Below are 21,358 nucleotides of genomic sequence, written 5' to 3' on the forward strand. Positions count from 1 at the left end.
TCCGGAAGCAATCTTTTGGGGTTGTGTTGGAAAAAGCAGGTTGTAATTCTTCGGTGTCTGTTAGTCTGCTAAAACACTTTTGGAAGAGGTGAGTACAGTGTACTCCACAATAGCAGTTTAGTTATCTGGGCAACACCAGCACCCACTCTTCAACACATCAGTCTAACAATATGTGACAAAACAAACTGGAATAATGAGAACCCCAGTCCTTCTGTGAGCCTGTGTACATGATCAGTCACATTCACTTCACTCAGAGTACTCAGCTGCACAAAGTAAAGCACATTATTTAATTCTTCACTGGCTCAGAGCTGCAAGTCTGATCTAGAGTCTTCTGAAGTCAGTGGAATATTTCCACTGATGTTAACAAACTTTGGATCAGGCCTTGAATGCACTGAGCTGCCTTTATAAACAACTTACACGCCAGAGAAAGATTACAGCCAGAATGATAAAATTAAAGGAGTATTACAACTTAATTAAAAATACACTTCTGAGAAAACTGACTCTTCCTTCTGCCAATTATGACTATGTTTTCCACACAGACAAACTCAATATATAATGACTGTAAGTGATAAAAGGAATTTTTTTCCTCCCATTTTCCTAGTTTGTGCCTTTAACAGAGCTGTGTGAATTTTGTGTTGCTTGTCTGCCTGCTTCCCCTGGTGTTTGTGTGGATCTATTGTAAGCTTCCAAGGCAAAAAGAAGACAAGCCAGAATATGGTTTTACATTCAGAAAGACAAACAGAGAAGAATTCTGTGCACCAACAAATTCTATTTTTTTTCTCAGATACAGTGAAATTTGGAGTGAATGATACTGTGTTAGTCAACTTTATGAAGAGTTAGCAAGAAACTTTTCAAACACAGTTCACAATTGAATGAACAAAGTAAAAAACTGGCTGTCAAATCTATAGACATTTTTAAATGCTGTGTTCCAGTTCTGTCATTAACAGAATAAGGTACAAGAATATTTACCTATGAGAAAGAGATTTAAATATTCATTGCCTCCTAGACTGACAGAACTGAGGGAGAAGACGTAGTACCCCAAGCTCCCAGTGAACCAGATCAGCCAGACTGTGATGGTCCTTCTTGCAATTTGCCAGTTACAAAACAGGTCTAAGATGTTGTGCTTCTTTGCTGAGGACGTATCATCATCACCCATTCTGCCACTGGCTAGATTGTCTTGTTGGACTGAGAACAGTTCAGAAACTTTGCAGGGAGTGCTGACTTTATTCCATCTTGCCATTGTATCAATCACTTTTTGTGCATCTTCATATCTTTCCTCTGACAGCAGCCAAAAAGGTGTTTCTGGGAGCATCCAGCAGCACAAGACAAAGGGAAGAGTTGCTATGGAGAGAAATATCTGATAGACCCACCAGGTCCGAGCCAAAAATCCCACGAGTGCCACAATCATAATTCCCATAGCAAAAAAAGCATGGACATGCATAGAAGCCCAGGTTCGTGCTTTAATGCCAACAAATTCAGTCACATAAACAAAAGCCACAACCAGATAGCCACTTGAAACCTGGGAGGGTGGGAGAGAGAAAAGAAAAAAAAAAAAACAAACAACAGAGTGAGGTTTGTTTCTACTATCCCTGTGCACCAGCAGTAAAAAGAAACAGCTAACAATGTTCTACATTTGTGTATGCTAAATTGTCACTGCACTGGCCTGTCTTACACTGACAGAAGAAAAGGCAACCATGAAAACGAGTCAGCTGGAGAAAAAAAATCACTCAAACCTTCAGCCTGCCTGGACACTATTTAAAAATAATTAGGATGCTTGTCTGTAGTGGGGGACAGCCAGCAAGAGACACCTGTGAAGAAACTTAATTTGCTGATGTCATTAAGCCCTTCTCCTCCAAAAATCAGGTCCCTTAATGACATCACAAACTGGATACTTGGGAAAGAGAGGTCCCCTGAAGTCACTTCTGAAAATCTTGATCTCAGCTTTTAAGCAGACCGTTAATAACCTGCATGTCAAAAAACTGCACATTTATGAACAATTACCTTCCACACTCTTGTAAATGATCTCATTAAATCAAATTTTTTTACAATATTGGAATATATACATAATATATACACAATTACAGGTTCTCATGTGGTATCAAGTGAATGCAATTACTGGCATGTTCTGCATAATAGTATTTCTTCATTGAATATATATATATATTATTGAATATATATATATATATTTCAATTTCTCAAATATCTCAACATCAAATTCCTGGTGTCTTAAAACATTGCAAAACACAGCTAGAGAATATAGACTAGAAAATATTTCAGTATATTGCTTTGATTAATCAATTTTCCCGTTAAAAAAATATTCCAGTTAATAGTCTCCAATTCTGAGCCCACTGATAGGAAAGCTGCACTGACCACAGTGGCATGGGGCTAGAGTTTAGGACTGCACCTTGCACATCAGTCCCAGTGGCCAGATAAAACCTACAGCATCAGTCTGGTCAGAGCTTTTTGCTTTTCTAAACTACCACAGGACTTGGCATCAAAAGCCAAGGGAGTTGGCACAGGGACTCCTGTAGATCTCACTGTTCAAGGCTGACGTGATGCAGTTTTTCCTGCTAGGAAATTCAGGCAAAGGGAGCTCCAGATACAAGGTCCTGTCTTGACTAATGCACTGTCAGTAGGAACAAAATTAATTATGGGAATATTTTCAAATAAATAACCCATGTTCAATAAGTTAGATGATTTTTTTTGTGTTGGCATTCTAATTTCTTTATGCATTATGTAGTGAAAAGCTCAAGAATGTACTTTGGGCTGTAAAATAGTTATTTAAATTTGGTTATTATGTATAAATATTGAATATGTGTCAGATATTGGATGTATACCACACATAGATAAACTTGTGTGTGTGGGTCTGCATAAACACATATACTGAAATACCCTTAAGTGCAATATAAAACATCTAGGTGTTAAACATATCTGCCTAAGTATTTAGTATTCCAGAAACAGCTTAAAAGACCAAAGAGATGCATGGAAGAGAAGATGTGCATCTCTCCTCCATCACTCAAAATGGTAGAGATAAAAATAATACTTATTATAGATTTGCTAGTTTAAGAAAAAATATAATCCATTTCTAACAATAAGGAGAAATGCAACAGCAGCTGCAATGCAGAATCCAGAGTTTGCTGCTCACACTTGGTATTTAATTACCAGTCCAGCAGAGGTTGGGATGGAGGAAGTACCAAACACTGCTTCATACAGACGCTTTCTATTAATTCAAAGAGGAAAACTGCTGTGGTCCAAGAACATTCAGACTCTCCCTGCTCTGCTGAAATAAGTGCAACAGACGGGGCTTTAGAATAATGAAGTAGGAGAGGAAATAATAACAAAAGGGAGGTTTTCCTGAGAAGGGGTAAGAAATGACATGGAAAAGGGCCAGGGTGAACTTCCTTTCTTACCATAGCGAGGAGAAAGCGCACAGTCACAAAACTGTAGTAGTCAAACGTGAAGGCCACTGCAATGCCAAATACAAACTGACCAGCACTTGTGAACCATATAACACGTTGTCTTCCCAGTCTGCAAATCACAGCAGTAATAAAATCATCAATAACCACAAGCATTCTATTAAAATACACCTGCAGCTCCAGAGAGTCTAGATGGAAGTTAATAACTCACCACAGAAATTTTGGTTTAGTTACCTGTATTGTCAATAATTCCAGCTTCCAAGAAAAAGGATAAATGGAACTTCCATTCCACAATTCTTGGCTGGAAGCAATGTGCAGTAAGGATTACATATGTTCACCTCCAGTTTTAACTTCTACATAACTGATTGGTAATTTTACACTTATTTATGAGGACATAAATCAGTTTTTCAGATATATTAAGTAGCATCATGTTAATAATTTCTGACAAAAGTTAGCTGTGATAACATATGCCATCTTTTGTCAAAGAAACGACCAATTTGGATAATAATAAAAGGTCTCTGTACCTTTGTTCAGTTCTTTAAAATTGAATTCTCTTACAAATGACAATCACACAGTTCTCCATCATTTTCTGATTTCTGACATCACATATACATGTATATAAAACCACAGAAATTCAGGAGGAAAGTAAACTAATGGCAAAAAAATCATGTTAAATACTAGCTGCAGCAGTAGATATACAAGACTTCATTGGGAATTCACTACATTCTAACTACAAATGCTTTGTAACACAAACTGCGTGGAATTATTTTTCTTCCCTGATAATAATTCCTTGGTTCTTATTTCCTCCTCCATTGCAAACAGCTTTTCACAAATGGGGATATTACTTTTAGACAGAGAGTTTGAGGACTTTTGGACTGTTTTTTTATGTGAGTATTTTGTACTCCAGTAAAATGCCTCCTGTTTTTTCCCAACCTTGACCTGAAGTCATGATTTAGTCTTTGATCCCCGCCAGGAAAGATCCCAGTAAGTCTTAGCTATCTGAGCTCTTCTGTTGGGAAATCTGTTAATTGGTAATGGGAGGGATACACAAGCTTATTTCCCATGAGCCAGGATGTGTCAGAAAATAATAACTCGCAGCTGTAAATTCTGCAGCTGTAAATCTGTAACTCAGAATGTGTGTATTATCTTAACTGGTTGTCCATGGGTTGAATTAATGGAAATGAGAACAATACAATCCTAACCTTATAAATCATATCCAAGTTTTAACTAATAAAGTTATGAATTATTTAAATGGACTAAAACCAGATGTTGGCATTATATTCTGGTTTTGTATTAAATACAGTTTTACAAAGCCTGGGATTGGGAGGCAGATTGATTCCATGTGTTCTAAAAGCCAAAAAAGAAAAATTCATCATTGCGTTTGTATTCCCATGTTGTGACTGTCACACTGTAGTGTTGTGCTAATGAAGGAAAATCAGAAAACGGCACGTCTGATCTCCTTGTTCTGCTCACACTCTTAGATGTGGGACGAAATGTCACTCTCCACCCAACAGAACTGTCAGTCAACAAGCTCCTTTATAGAAGGACATAAATAACTCTAAACCTGCCTTCAAAGCAAAGCACAGGTACAGAAGGTGCCCAATACAAAGCTAAGTTCAACATAACTTGGATATTTGATTCTCATATGGACAGGCGGGCATGGCTGGGTGCTCTCTGAGGCAGGAATATGCCTGTTCGTGTTGAGAGAGAAAACCAGCTGAGGCAGGAGGCCACAGATGTACACCCTGAGGCTCGCTGTTGCTTCTCAGTCCAGCTCTGATGCTGGATTTCAGTGCATGGTCTGAGATAACACTCAGGGAGGAAGCATTGGACAGGAATGGGCCTTGGAACTGTGAGCAAGAGACTGCTGGCGTTGAGTCCCTCCAGGACTGATGCTCCTCGTGCTCAAACAGAACTTTGTACATGCTAGTAAATGAGTGAAGCTACAGCACAGCTCACCCACACCCATTTTGCCTTGTATGTTCACAAGCTTTCAAGAGACTGAAGTTTAAGCTAATTTTTCAGGGAAAACCTACAACTGGACAGCAAGGAACAATAGTATATGGGTATTTATTTTAAGAAGAATATACTTGATTAAACCTTCAAAGCCTTTGCATCAGCTCCATTGAGCTGTACTCATGACAGAAGTTAGGAAAGGTGATTTTCAAATACATGATATTTAACCTTCTAGTAGCCCTTCAGCTGTTTGTCATATTACAAAAAAAAAAAAAAAAAAAAAATCTGCATTTCCACGAGGAACCTTTTCTCATGAAAAATGAGGTAAAAATCTACTCCCAGGTTTTACCATTGCTATTACAATGAGCTGTTGCTATTCCTGTCAAAATAAGTAAACAAACAAACAAATAAATAAAAATTTAAAGGCAAATACTAGCTACACAGGGCAATTTCAGGGATCAAGGCCTGGAACAATGGATGAGAAAGTGTGAAAAAGTTTTAAAAGCAAATGACTTGAGAATACATTTTAAAATTAGGACTTGTTGTAGGAAAAAGAAACCAAGTTAAACAGATCTGTGAATAAAGCAATATCCAAACCTCCTGAATATAGTATTCATATGTAGTTATGAATACACAATGAATGGAAACAACAAAAACACGTAGATACACATGGAGTTGCTAAAGTCTGAAGCAACAATTTTCAGAGGACGGCACTTTACCTGTCAGCGATGTCACCAAAAATCACTGCTCCAATCAAGACTCCAAGCATGAACATCGGCTGGATTAATTTTGCAAGCCATTCTCGGTCACAGACCAGATCCCACTGCGTAACAACAGTGCTCTTCCACTTTGTATCATCATAGAGAAATCCATCAGAACAAGGAAATACAGACTTGTTGCCTTTGTATTCGTATGCCAGATCCAAACTGACTTCTCGTTTGGACCTGCTGCATTGATCAAGTTCCCAAATTTCTCCATTTTCCAGCTGGACTACAATGTAGTTTTCTGTGGATGTCCATAGTGTCCAGATGTCCTCTATACTCGATGCAGAGGAGTTGTGGAAAAGAACACTACTCACATTTCCAGGGAACCCACATACAAAGTTAGGAGTAACAGCCATGAACACAGATGCTAAGTAATGGATACCACATGACATAGCTTGAAAGACAGATGCAAAGTAAACACATGCTTGAAATCTGTGAAGGGAAAGAAAACATTTTACTGAGGAAAAGCCCTCTATATATGAAAAAATATTCAGCATAATTGTTTGGGTAGATCAGTAAATGGAGTTATCATTAACATGTCTAGTGTTTTGTTGTGTGGTGCTGCTTCAGTATTAGCTAATCTCTACAAGAGAGATGAGAAAGATGAGAAAAAGATCCACAGTTAGGAATCTATTGTTAAAAAATGAGTGCTGCTCTTAGTTATGTGTTCAGTCATACAGAGAAAACAATTTAAAATGAAACAGTTCTGACCTTAAGCACTTAGTTTTAAGCAGCCTTCCACCCTTCAATTCTCTGTAGCACATCCCCTTAAAATAAGGCCTTAAATTACTTGAATACATAGAAAAACCAAAATATTGCAACCTCAGGTTCTTGGGGATAGAAATATGTGCATCAAGTAAAAAAACCAAACACATTATGACCCTCATTCCACCTAATTGTATCTCTATAGCTGAATTCCATCTATTTTCCATCTCTCTTTATTGCAGCCAGAAGACAAAGAGAGAATACATGTAGACACACGTAGAAGATAGAATCTGAACAATGTGAAATGTTCTGTAGCAAAACAGAGCTCTGAACTGGGTTGGGTTTTGGCTTAAACAGGGTGTGCAGTTATCCATTAAAGATTGTATCATAAAGCAAACCAAGTAAAAGAATGTTTTATGCATAACCTGAATTTTGGCATTTGAACAACTTTTAAAACTTGCTTGAGATGCAAGTAAATCTTAGTAAAAATAATTGCACGTGTTCAGAATTTCAAAAGACTTGCAATGAACTCTAGTGTCACTGTATGCAAATTGTAGACAATTTCTGATAATTTAAGCATGAGGAGTCATTTTCTCAATTAAATGTTTAAATTATGCATATAATTATTACAACATCTGTTCAGAAAAAACAAAAAAGCTTTTGTTCTCCTCCCTTTTTTATTTCCTGAAGGCCAATCAATTGCAATAATTTGAAGAAGTATTCAATGAGCTTCTATACATACATTCTTACTGCAGGACACAGCAGGCCTTGGCAGTGTGGTATCTACTGAAGTTACAGGAAATAATGTCTAAAACCTATTGCCTTGAAATGTCTTTTGGGAAAAGTCAGACCAATTCCAATCCCTGTAACAAATCCAGACTCTAGATACTCCTTCTCCAAAATCTTTCTAATCTAGCCATGAATTCCCATAATATAGATCTCAACAGTACATACCCTAGGACTTTTAAATCTATCATCAAAATTTCTAAATAATTTTGAAACTATCTATAAACAAAGTATTGAAGCAGAATTTACTGGCTACATTGTCTTAGTACCCAATTAACCTTTCCAATAAAACAGTTCTCTTGTGAAACACACCTCCATTCACCATCCTCATTCTCCTGTGCCTTTTAGCTTGATTCTTATTTCATTGGTAAATGCAAACCCCGTGGCCTATCCTGTCCTTCCAATGGCATTTGACATTGCTGTCCTTCTGCTGCAGTGCTTTTTATCCCCCTTTCTCTTGACTAACAGCTCTATTGACTTTTCTACAGAAGTCTGAGGAGTGAGTTGTATTGCTAAACCCACGGTGGCAGCTCAAAATCTGGCTCCACTTCCCTCTGGAGGATTCTGCAAGGCAATCCTCACACAGGTGCTGTGCTGCTCCTTCCCGAACAAAACCGAAAGATATGGTCAGGAGAAACTGACCATAACCAACATAACCACAGCAACCCTTTAAGTCTATCAATTCTCTCGAGAGAGAACAGCTTCTTGGGGGATTAAGTAGCTAGCCATAGATCAAAGCAAGGCCGAAACTGCGCTGAAAGGTGTTTGAGCTATCTTGGACCATAAAAAAAAACAAAGGTTATTTTGAAATGTAACCCTTGAGACCCTATTGATGCCGACAAATATGGTCACAATGTTTTTTTAGTTCCTCTTCTCTAGTTTCATTTCAAACTGTCCCCATCAAAAGACACAAATTCATTTTAAAAATAGCAGAGCATGACCAAATTCAACAACCTGGGCTACTGTTGCAGTATGCAGAATGCTAGAAAGAGATAATAGTGAATTTAACCCCTAGAAGCTGTCACTTGCATCTTCTACTAGCTAGTGAAAAGTGGCATACTTGGAATCAGGGTCCCCAGTACTTGCAATATCTGTCATTATGCATTAGAAAATTGCAGTGTCAAATAATCCAATTGGTATTTCTGAGAGAGAGGGAGAATGAAGTAATTTCAAACTTTCATACACACCTCCTAAGTTTCCTAATCAGTTCTTTCAATACAAGAAATATCAGGATCATCATTTATCTTCATCTCAGTAAGAGTGAGTAGGAAAAATATATTTATGCCTTTTTTTGTCAGAGAGGCTTAAGGGAGATAACAACTTTATCAAGGATACAGTCTGAGAAGATGGCATGAAACAATCCACTACAGAAATTTTTACAAATTCAAAGCCCAACAGTATCACCAAGGCTATGAGCAGGTCTAGTTAATCTCTGCTCTCACTACTCACTTGAGAGTTTTATCTCTTCCTGAACATTTCTTGTGATCATACTTCAATGACCATTTTGATAGACCGCTCCACTGTCAAATCTTTCTGTTGGAAAGTTTCTCATTAAATCTAATCTCTATGTCCCCTTTTCAAATATAAGACTATTATTAGCTTATAAAACACCCTGGTACAACCTTGAATAAATCTTCCTTTTCTTTTATCACTTCATTGTACAGAATTCTCAGTTCTCCTCCTCCTCCTGTTATTGCCTATGACCATACTAACTGCAGTCTGTTACCCTTTCCTTTTCTTTGTGTCCTTTCTATCCACCTCTGTAAAAAGCAATACAGGATTCATTTTAAAGAAATATCTGTCATACAATATTTCACCCATCTTTCAAGAGTTTCACTTACAATTAGATATAGCTTATTCTTGTAAAAACATCCTTCCGTTTCCAATGTTATGAAAATCTTAATCAGTTTCAACAAAGAAATCCACTCTGTAGCATCATTATTTTTCTTACCTAATTTGCAGCATCAATGTTAAGCAAACACAATAAGTCAGAATACCAGATATACATGAACAGAGATAATTTATGCTGAATATGACTTCATTTAAAAATAGGAAAATGGGTTTTTACAGCAAAATGACCATGTTGATCAGAATTTTGCAGGCAGGATTGCACTGCAGATTTTAACCTCTACCTGCTCAATAAAAGAGCCAATGAGCAGGCAGGGGGAGCTGGGATAGGGAGGAATAAGGCCTGATGTGAAGTTAGAAAAGCATTTGGAAACACCAGGGTATGAAGGCACTCTGTACCACACTAACAGGCTGCGTCCCTGCCTGCAAAAACTATTTACTGCTGTCTCCTGTAAAATTCCACACTGGGCTGGCTAAGCCCTTCTCTGTATATACTCTGTATGTGCATATTTTTGTATATACAAAACACAGAAAAACGATCCTGAAAGCCCTGTTTTGCTGTGAAGGAAAAACCCACTGCTGACTAGAGCAGTGTTTTAACAGCATTCCCACTGGTCCTAGATTGAAAAGCCCCACCTTATGAGCTTCTGGCAATCTCCCATGGGTAGGAAGAGCTTTTCTTCCAGAAAGACCAGTGGTATAAATGTCAGGAAATTCCTTAACCTGTATAGTTACCAAAGAGGAATGAATTGGACCATTAGAGACAACATAGGGAAAGAATAAAAAGTGTGTAGGGAGGTCAGTGTGTAGGGATGTAGGAATGTAAGTATGTAGGGATAGGAGGTGACGGGAGAATACTACAGGTTCATGGAATTTTGCTTTCCAGACCAGCTGGAGATTGAAAAGGAACAAAGACACAGGTCCAGCATCAGGGGAGACAGAGGGTTGCTGGACTGGGGTGACAGAGTGCTGAGCGAGGAGGAGCATAGAGCTGCTGCCTCCTCTGTTGCCACCTGGGATGCCTCCCTTTGAACCCCTGGGTACATGAGTTGCATCTCAGACCCTGTGCTGTGGCCATGTGAATGCCCTGCCCCCATCTCAGAGCCCTGGGACAGGTCCTTGGCTCATGGTCATGCCGTGGCCCAGCAGCCTCCGGCATTTGCGGGAGCCCGGAGCAGCTCCCCGGATGCTGTGCGGGGCCAGGAGGTCACGGCACAACATCTACAGGTCATGCACTTCACTGACCTGTACTGGTACAGGGTAAAGTCTAGGCTGTCCTTGCTCCCCACTGTAAATTATTAACTTCTTCACGAACTCTTAATTTAAGAACACCAAACTGATAAGGGAGTCCTTTATTACTGAGCTTAAAGCTCTCTGTTGCAGACAAATATATACTATAATCCCTTTATTAACCACACCAAACTCAATGTTAAAAGTTAAATTTCCCTCAATAAAGAAATACTTTTGTTCATGCATCAAAATGGTAAGAAAATACCATTGCAGGAGCAGAAAACACTATTGAAATTCAACAAAAGAAAGTGAATTCTGTGATTTATTTTCCAGGACTGATCTCAAAAAGTGCAGATTTTACCAGTAGGATTTTAGATACCAGTCATCTTCACATACACATAACAGATTATAAAACATATATTGTTGCAAATAATCTAACCTATTTTACAGATATGTTTTCCTTTTTAAAAAACCCACTTTTTGCCATTTTAAAAAAAGTTCTGTGAACATGATGACTTGTCCTAAAAGGTATGATAATTTCTCTCAGTGTTTTTCCATCTCTTCAGTGACTTGCCATGGGAGATAATTATTTGGCAAGTACATTTTGTCACTCTTGCCAGGAGTGTCAAATATAGAAGTCAAGAAGCCTTTATAGGTTACTGCTCCAGTATAGAGAAGCCTAATGAATGCCAGAAGTCAAATGAGCCTAAAATTGTCTTCACAAAAGCAAGACACAACATGAAAACATTCCAGTCCCTCTCAAAATATTTGTGATATTTCTCCACAGTATTTTTTTTTTCACTCTGTAGCTTATAGTAAAAAAAGTTTTTTGCATTTTCTACTTCTTCTGCACAAATTCAAAGATCAGGAAGAAAAGCAACTGGTAATATCATGTCACTACCTGAATATGAGAAATACTGTTCCATAAAGACAATGAACTGGATCTCAGACCACTGTTGCTCTGGCTGTAATCTCATGGTACAACATCTCTGTGGCACTGTCACTGCAAGATATTTTCTCCCTTCTCTTTTGCCACTGTTTATTCCCCCCTTGAGACCCAGTTCACTCCAGCCTCAGCTGTGGTGGTATTTCTTTTGTGGACAATCTGTGAACTTTGTTTGGCAAACTGATCTGACTTGAATAAAAAAGTCAAAATAGATATTTAATTTTTTTTTAAATGAAACACAAAACCAATAAGCTAGACTAGTTTTTCAGTCTAATTTATATTACATCCATGCAAATTATCCACACCAGTCTATTTGGAAAGTCATCTATCTCGCACACAAAAAGTACTTGAAGTGCACATTGCCACATATATGTTAGAGAATAAATCCCCAGCCTCAGAGTACTTTTAGCATTGTCAGTTATTGCAGTGTACAGCAGGGACAAGACTTGCTATTGGACACTAATTTTATGTTAAATAAAATATGATTCTGATTTCCTTGTTTGTCCATCAAAAAGAGATGAGGAGAAATTACCAGATACTCATCAAAATCTAATACAAACATTTTAAATAATTTTGGTGTAGAATAGACTCACAAAACTGTTCTGTGATTAGCAAAATATTCGTACTACTCCACAGGCTTTATAAGAACTATTTTTTACTGCTTGTCTTGTCAACGACCTCATCTGTAAGTTGCTTAAGTCAGAAAACACAGTACGTTTTTGTTGTGCAGTGTACACTCAACAGGATAGATTCAGTGGAAAGAAATTTCCAGATATTTACTATTACTGAAAGAATTTGTGTTCAGTAACCACTTTAACCTCTGTATTCCATCCTGGGTTGATCGGATTTTTGTTTGGTTTTTTTCATGTGAGAAAAGCCATTCAGCATTCTTTCCACTCTAAACCAAAAAGCTATGATGCATTTCCACATTTATCTTTTGAGAGGAAAGAAACTGAATGTGACTCAAGAGTATTTTTGCTATGGTGCAGAGATGCAGATTTGGAAGCAGCCTTAAATATACAACATGCACAACCTTATTTGACTAATGGTGTCAAGAATAAACTTCCTTCCCTCCTAACTAAACTCCTTCCCTCCTAAGTCAGTTTGAACTATGCTGAGAGTCTCAGCCCACATGGTTATTGCCAGAATTTGTTTTCAGAGGCAGAAGATGCTGTGTTTGATGTCCAGTTTAAACCTATCAACAGCACAGATGAAACACGAATAAAGGAAACTGTGGAGATCAGGAAGACCTCAGGAATTAAATGTTACCATCATTGACAACAATGTGTGCACCAATGTGCAGTCACCAAACATCAGACACCAAATCATTCTTACATTTAAAACTGATTCTCTCAAGAATTCACTTCTATCCCATTAAACTTATGCACATTTGCCTTTGATTAAGACAAGTTCAGCATTTGTTCACCAGAGTCAAGAAGAAAAATACATTGGCTGCTGACTACTCTGCATTTGGTATGACAGATGAAGGAAATCACATCAGCATGAAAATAAAGAAACAGTGCTACAGAATTAAGGGCTATACTTATATATATATATATATATATTGAAACTTAATAGAACAGTTCTACAGTTCTTCATTTTGACTATTTAGGTCAGGCACATAAGGTTCCTGTCATCACCTGTGCCAAAATAATAAATATTGCTGGGTTTCAACAGTTGAGTAGCACAGCTTTCACCTATGGACAGCCACGCACAGCTGAAAGGGAGCTGCTGCTAAAGGTGCCCCAGAGTTTCTTGCTGCCCCCCTGCCAAGGGTGGCTGCCCCAGGGAAGAGCCAGCCAGGAAAATGGTGTGATCATGGCTCAGCCACTCCAGCCCAATGCCCAACCTTCTCATTCAATGGCAGTGAACCTGGGAAAGACACAGAGGCTTTGGATTTGCACTCAACAACCAAGGTACACATAAACATTCCACTCGACTTTCCTGGGAAAGCAACTTCTGATTAAGGGAGAGCACACCACTAGGAGCAACAGCAATTCCAACAATTCTATTCTCGTTACCCACTTGTCCTTTCTGCTATACACGGGTTAAGGACATATGCCAGGTAATTTAATTAAGAAAGAGCATGACCATGCAGTTTGTAAGTGATTTAGCTTTGTTTTGGAATAATTTGGACTAGTGTTACACACAGCAGAGTGGTTACACTTCAACAGTAGTAACACTTCAGGCTCTGTACTTGGAAGTTTCTATTCCAGGAATGGCATTTCTATAAACATCTACCATTTAGAAAATTAGCATGTACTCTGCATGATGTATCACTATCATTACTTGCCACAGGGAAAACTCAATTCCAGTTTTTCTCTGGTAACACTGTTTTCTTTTGGTCAGCCTGTTTTTCATGGACAAATCCAAATTAGGTATTTCATTCCCTTCCACACTGTATAGTTTCCATCAGCTTATGTAAGCAAATCATTTCCCATCATAATCTGTAAAGTGTCTAAAAGAATTTCAGTGTTTTTATTGAGATTCCATCTAACTATAGACATAGGTAGTATTTAATGTATAGACAGTTATATTTCATTCTTCCTTTCCTGTTTAGGAAATAGGATGCTTTCTGCTGGTTGCATTGCTGACACAATGGACTAACTGTGCTCAAACTAGATTATATTTATTTTACCTTTGTTTTTCTTTCTATAATCCTGAAATAAAACTAACTGGTTGTAATACTAATTACATTCTTACTCCTCTGTTATTCTATTTACATATTTATTCTGCAAAACCTTGAATCTCTTGCAGCTGACAGTACAAACACATGAGCTGAATATCTACTTCAGAGTGGTGAAAACTGCCTATTCTGAAGCTATGAGCAATCTATTTTTTAAAAATTAATTTACAGAGTAATTAAGCCTTACAGTTCTCATAGGTCTATTATGCCTTTTAAGCACTCTTTTTTTGTTGTTGTTGTTTCCTATTTATAGTCAAACCCAAGAAGATCTGGAAACAGACCGCTCATTTTTGGTAAAAATTCTACATAAATTCCCTTCACATCCTGCCACACATTGTTAAGCATACTACCCAATGTTTTAAATTTCTGTATTTGAAATTTTATTCCTTCCTGGAAAATGATTGCAAAATTACTTATTCTTACAGATTTTTGGAAGTTCTCTGGAAAAATGTAAAACAAGTGAGGAGTCTGTGTAATTAATTTAAGAACACTGGACATCACTTTCCTAGGGAATGTTTGTAGCTGTTCCTGTACCTATGAGTATCTTCTGAGTTTTCAGTCAGAAATAATATGGAATATTAGCTCCATGGATCAAAGTATGTTTGAATCATTTCTATAAATACTTGAGAGAAATATAATGGAATTTTGGGTTGCTCCATTCTGTAAATCTTCCTTAATATAAGCAGTGATTTTATCCATAGCATTACTTTTGCAGCCTTGAATACGGTTAAGGTAATTTAGTCTATTTCTATGAGCTACATAAAGCAGTTTATACTAGATAATGTGTCATTTTATTCTCTCTGGCTCCATTTGCAACTCTCACAATGTTCTTTGTTAATTCTGGCATTCACTATAGTGACTCTTCATCAAAAGAAAAATCGAAAAGCTGAAGTAGATACCTTTGCTTTATTAGCTTTTTTTGAATATTTCATTTAAAAAAAAATATCACATAACAAGACATTACATTAAAGGAATTAAGTGTCAGATAACTCTGTCTTCTAAAATTTGGGACAAAGTCAACATGTAAATCAAGGCATCACTTCAGAAAAGGCAACTCAGTGTCAGCCACAGATTCTTTTCTGTTGAAGAGAATACTGCCAGTTGCAATCCTACCTATATGGAATCCTACATTTTCAATTCTGTATCTCTACAGCTTGAATAAAGAGATTCAATTTAATGCAGGGTCTTGTATGGTCAAATTATTTTCTTCTGTTAAGCATGCTTTAGCTTCTGGAATTGTTTAAGCACACCTGTACTTAGTGGCTATGTAGTACATGAGAAATAAAATGGCCTCCACATAGACAGCTCTTCTCCCTCTCTGTAACAAAGTCTTCTACAGGCTTTGTTAAAACTCAGTTTGGATAGGAAGAGGAGTAAAATGTATCTCCTTTCTTCCTCTCTCTTCAGGAGTCTATGCTGATGACCCTCCAATGGTTCAGGAGCTCTTGGGAGGGCTCAGGTTAATAGCCCTGACAGCACATCTTCCCCAAGACAAGGAAAGTTATTTCTAAACCCACAGAAAAGATGGGTCCACAGCTACGGACAGCGAGAGGACTTTCAGCTTCTTTTGCAGGTTTGTGCCTCATCTTCCCTCCAAACTGTTCCTCTTCACTGTAAATGCATAACCCATTCTTTACTTCCACAGTACTGTCAGGTTCTTTCCTTGAGTCTTTTCCTTAAGGTATCTCATCCAAGGGAATGATCTGGAATAATCCTATATTCTAACTGCACATTAATATTTACAAGCAATTGAGAGGTCCCACTCTCCACAAAAATAAAGAAGCCAAATTCTGCTCAGACCTACCAGGATTCTTCTACATAAATCTACTTTTGTACTAACTGCCCCCTCTATTCTCAATGAGTGAGACAGAACCAAGGTTGGCTACATGATCTACAAAGGATGTCAGTCCTTTGAGAAGCCTAAAATACAGATGTAAATGAGATGAGGTTCCAGTTTCTCTGAACCTGGAACTAACATGTATTATCTCTCTCAGAAAGGTGGAGCTGTATCAACTTTATGGTATTCCCAGCTCTGCTGACACACACCAGTTCTAAAGACACAGGAAAAAAGATCAAACAACAATTTGTTCTGAAATATGATACCTAAATATAAATTATAAATTATTTAAATGAAATCAGTATAATTTTACCATGCTTGCAGTTCACAGTTCATGTAGATGCAATATAATGTATACAGTATGCAATCCATATACATCTATACTATTTCTCTAGATCCCCTTTCCACTTGGTGGGGAATCACACACAATCCAGGATTTACCTTGTCCTAAACCACATAGTGAAAACAAGATAGAGGGGTCATGCCCTTAACAGTCCAATTCTCCCTCTGGACAAGGTGACTTTACAGGCGTCTGAAGTTTACACTACAAGCCTGTAAAGATGCTGAGGTGAGCTCTCTAGTGCTTTGATTTGGACAGCTGATTCCGCACACAGCTAGAACAGACTTTTACAGATGTATCAGGTAGGAATTTAGATGCTTCCATATCTCTTTCACAACTTAGAGAGGAGAACAAAGTCACAACACAGCTGGAAAAGTTCAGGCCATCATGGATATAACTCATTTAAATGGCACTGAACTCCATCCAAAGTGTGGTGCTGATTGCTCTTTATAGAGCAGCAAATTATTCCCAGTTCTTTGAAGCACCTTTTCAGCACTTCTTTTCTACTTCTTGCTGCCTTATTGGCCTTTTCCATCTATCCTTCAGGGCTTGTCCTGTATTCTTGTCTCAGCACCACTGCTGCAGCTGCACCTTTGATGCAGCTACCTAATGGAAATGCCTCCAGATAATAGGAAGAGGAAACCTAACTTCAGCTCTTGATGAAAACATTTTCCTGAGGAAAGGGTTCATCCAATGGATGGTGCTTCTAGATTCCTCAAACCACATTTTCACCACATGTGATTTTCAAAGAACATCTGCTCTGCATTAGCTAATCTGCTAATGTATATCTTAATATGGTACATTGACGGACAAACTATCATTATTAGGACTTGTAAATCTCCGTCTTCTACAATTTTTCATCACACTTTTTCCAGTCTTGCAATTGTAACCAAGATATAGCTACCTCAGCTGATATCTTCTCTGGCTTGCTATTTTTTTCCATATTTACATAACTTCCTCATAAGTTGAGGGTCTCATGTTCTTGTTCCGCTGCTAGAGTTTTGTGCCTCAAGTTATAATAAATAAAACATCAGCAGTGTATGTATCTCAGTACCATCCTTGTTGTGTATAGCAAAATGGCGGCACAGAAATTGTCACAGAATGTGCTAAAGGCTCCTGGGGCCTTCCAAAAATTCCCTAAATTTAAAGGTGTTTTCAGCTTGCATGATTTTACTTTCTGCAAGAAATTCAAACTTTCCATGAGTAAGGCCTTTAATAAAAATTTCCTTCCAACTTAGCGATATCTTAGTATGGCAAGAAAATTACTGATACAGCTTTTATAGGAATGGTATCCCTGTCCTAGACATTGTAATACAGGGAACACACTGTCCAGTGCCCTACATATTTCATATTCATTCACACCATAATATTTTAGGATGAAAGAGTTCATCATCACCTCCTTGATGTGTGTGATAACTGCCTTATGCTGCCATAACTGTGTCTATGCTACAACTTGGTTTAGAAGCCACCCTAGGGTGTTGGCAACATTTTAGAGGTGAATCTCAGCTGTCTGGTTTACTAATCATAATTGATTTACCAGCTTTAAGTTTCAGTGTTGCCTGCACTGCAGGTTCTAGCCTTAGAGAAGAAATGGATAGCAAAGGTGCAATTTCACCCCACTTTTTATTTAGTCATCTTTTTATTATGGCAATCAACTTTTTCATCTGCTTCTCTTACTATAATCTACTTTTTCAAGCCAGAAACAGGCAAGCACATCCAGGGTGAGGATGCCAGCATGCTCTGTGGCAGAACACTTTTATCTATGCAGATCTTGCTTTAGACTGCCCCCAGTATGACCTGGATCCCAGCAAATGCTGTTAGAACCTCCTGCCGACCATGCTGCTGGTACATTGCCACCATTGTCCTGCAGCACTTGCCAGTATCCAGCTTTGGTTCTGAGTCTTGAGAATATTTCTACTTTTGCCTAGTCAGGCATAGATAATAAGGCCTTTGTTTAGGCTGCTAGAGTTTGCTCTCTGAAAACACATGGGCTGTCTCGGTTCTCCAAAGCTATTACGATGCCTTCCAACCAACAAGGTTAAGTACTATTAGCAAAATATCCCCCCTACACAGACAAAAAAAAAAAAAAAAAAAAAAGAGGAAAAAAGAAATGCTGCCAAGTCCCCCTGTTTCATCCTATGAACATCTGAAATGAGTACAGGCTGACTCAGATGTTATAATATAGCATAGTTGTAAGAATGCATATCAAACATTTCTGTCAAACATCACCCCTGACTAGGAGCCAAATGAGGACCTAGATATGAGATTCTTCTGACCGACAGCTGTCCACTGGTACATTTTGAAAACAGAATGACAGATATGTTGCAATGAATTTCTCCACTGTATAAGGTAGCACATGGGGGAAAAAAAGGATTTTTTTTTTGAAAACAATCTCCAAACCACGGCACTTTGTTCATCTTCAGCAAACTACTCAAAGGTTAAGCAGAAATTCACATTATATAATTTAAAAATATTAATTTTGCGTAGACTATACTAAGTATTAAATGTATTAGTAGTTGAGAAAAATTTGTAATGCTTCCACTTTTTAAATTTAAACTTGACTGTTCAAATGCTGAATATTAATACTATGGCCTGCTTCTCCATACTAACTTGAAAAAGAAAACCCCATTTCTTTCCATATCTAACAAGCACACTTCTTCGCTTGAAAAATATATTTTTGCTGGGTAAGAGCCTTTCAAGGTATCTGTAAAACACATGAGTGTGAAAAATCATTGCTTGAAAGTGTTCTTTTTGTGAAAAGAAGAGGTGAGCACAATCTTTGAGATACTTGGGACTCCTTCTTAATTGACACAAACCAAGAATTTCTGGAAGTAAAATGTACACAGCACAATTTGCAGATGTAATCTGATCACAAAAGCTTTGAGCTGTGAAACAAGAGAGAGGATAAGGGCAACAGCATGAAAAGAGGAGCCTGGAAAAGTTCCAAGATGTGAAAAGAAGACAGACTGTTCGGTGGAGAGCTTTAGAAGCGAACCAAAGCTCTGCAAAGTAGGGAGAAGAAAAACAGTGTTAGCACTGGCCACTCAAATATTGCTACCATGGCACTGAGCAGCAGTCAGCAGAAGTCCAATACAAAGAATTTCTACAAAAGTCAAGCAAGTTTTTTAGCTAAGTAGACTCTCTCATATATTTATAAACACTAGAAAAGTTCCAGGGTAATAAAGAGACATTGAAACTGTTTCTGTGTGTATTAATGTCTACTAAATCCCATGTTTAGCTGGAACAGGTGACTGCTCTATCCAAACAGGCAGCCTGCCCTGCTTCCCTCCTCCTCACAATAGCCATTGCTAATCTTTGGTTTGCTTGCTTCTAAAGTCCAAGCAGTAGCAACTCCACAACTCCAGCAAAAAGTTCATAGAAGACAACAGTGCAAAGATGTCAAAACCTGAATAAATGCATAAATATCTCAGTAAAGATAAATAGCAGTAATTTTTAATTTATTAGATAGTCTAGCTGCTAGTAAAATGTATTCTTTATAAAACCAACATTTGAAAATCTAGGTAACATACTCAACTTTGTAAAAGACAGAATATTTCAAAAGAAGAGGCAATATTTTAAAAGATTCTGGAAATACTTCATTACAAAATCTGGAAATAGTGTCAGTGACACCCAATCTTCCTCTCTCTCCCCGACAATTTTCACCACCTGCTTTTAGCTAAAGTATAAGCCAAGATTTGAAAACTGTTAATCACAAGGAAAACGCTGCGTACCATGTAAGCTGCATCTCAGAGCTACCAGACGTTCCAGCTGGGAAATCAAATCCTTACGCTCATCCACACTTACCAGATCTCTCTTTAGACAGTCATTCCTGGTTAGATCATGTCTCCACTCAGCACACTGCCGTGCTGCAGATGAGAGTGACAGAATACATAGCCTGTTTCTCACCAGCAACCACATACGTACATTTTGTGTCCTGCTGGTAGATTAAAGGCACTGAAGTTATCAGAAGTCTTTTAGTTTACCTGGGAATTCAGCGTGCAGGCAGTGTGAGCCATCTCCCAAGGCTCACCCACCCACTATGCCTACACTGTGCTACCAGCCTTATGCCCACTGGTCGTGTCTCTCCTTTCCCAGCACAGGGCCTGCAAGGGACAGCCAGTGTCTGACTGCACCTGACTTTACCTGATGGGCCCCTGAGAGGGTTTTTGGACTTGGAGTGGGTGGGCAGAGAGGGGCTGAGGCAGGGGGTTGAGAGGGAGAGCCCATAGGTGCAGTCTGGCAGGATCTGCTGCATGGGAGAAGGGTGCAGTTCACTGCAGATACATTGGGAGCTTTAAGGCTTGGCAACCCTTTAGTGATGAGGCCATCTGAGTCAGACAGCACTATTTGTCTGTCACCCAATCTCTGCAATAGTGACCAGTGATCTCATGCTCCACAGACTCAAGAACAATGTTTAAAACAACCTGCTTGAATTTATAGGCCACAGATGCTACCCATGCCCAAATTCAAACAGAGGCATAAAGTCTTCCTCCAATGGCATAGGCCACAGGAGCCATGGCATGTTTATGGTTGCTCATGCATGTCTCAAGACCCTATTAAGAACAATGGCATCACTGAGGCTTGTGAAAGAGAGCCCAAACGGAAAGCAAAATATTGTCAGCATCCATGTGAATGTCAATTCTGTAAAATTCACAACCTTAATCAATGAATATTATTAATATTATCTGCCTATTAATAACTTATATATAGGCATAATATATATAATACAGCTATATTATCAGCTATACATACAGCTATAGCTGTATTTTATATATAAATACAGCTATATTATCTGTATATTAATAACTTATATACAGCTAGGTATTATATATTACATGTATATA

The 21,358-nt window shown here is 38.1% G+C and overlaps 1 protein-coding gene across 4 annotated transcripts in view; it reads right to left on the bottom strand.

The window, feature by feature from the left end:
- SLC22A16 (solute carrier family 22 member 16) overlaps positions 1-21,358 on the bottom strand; it is a 31,087-nt gene that overhangs the window by 7,319 nt on the left and 2,410 nt on the right. For 2 of the 4 annotated variants that reach the window (XM_068184241.1, XM_068184244.1), the window contains exons 2-4: positions 6,092-6,568; positions 3,411-3,528; positions 970-1,519 (exon numbers count right to left, since the gene is read on the bottom strand). In XM_068184241.1, coding sequence (XP_068040342.1) covers positions 970-1,519; positions 3,411-3,528; positions 6,092-6,568 — 1,145 coding nt within the window. Of the gene's footprint in view, positions 1-969; positions 1,520-3,410; positions 3,529-6,091; positions 6,569-8,149; positions 8,228-9,249; positions 9,360-21,358 lie in introns of those variants that run through there. The other 2 variants (XM_068184242.1, XM_068184243.1) reach the window with 2 other exon arrangements.

The sequence above is a fragment of the Anomalospiza imberbis genome, chromosome 3 (genome assembly GCF_031753505.1).
Source record: "Anomalospiza imberbis isolate Cuckoo-Finch-1a 21T00152 chromosome 3, ASM3175350v1, whole genome shotgun sequence".
Classification (NCBI taxonomy): domain Eukaryota; kingdom Metazoa; phylum Chordata; class Aves; order Passeriformes; family Viduidae; genus Anomalospiza; species Anomalospiza imberbis.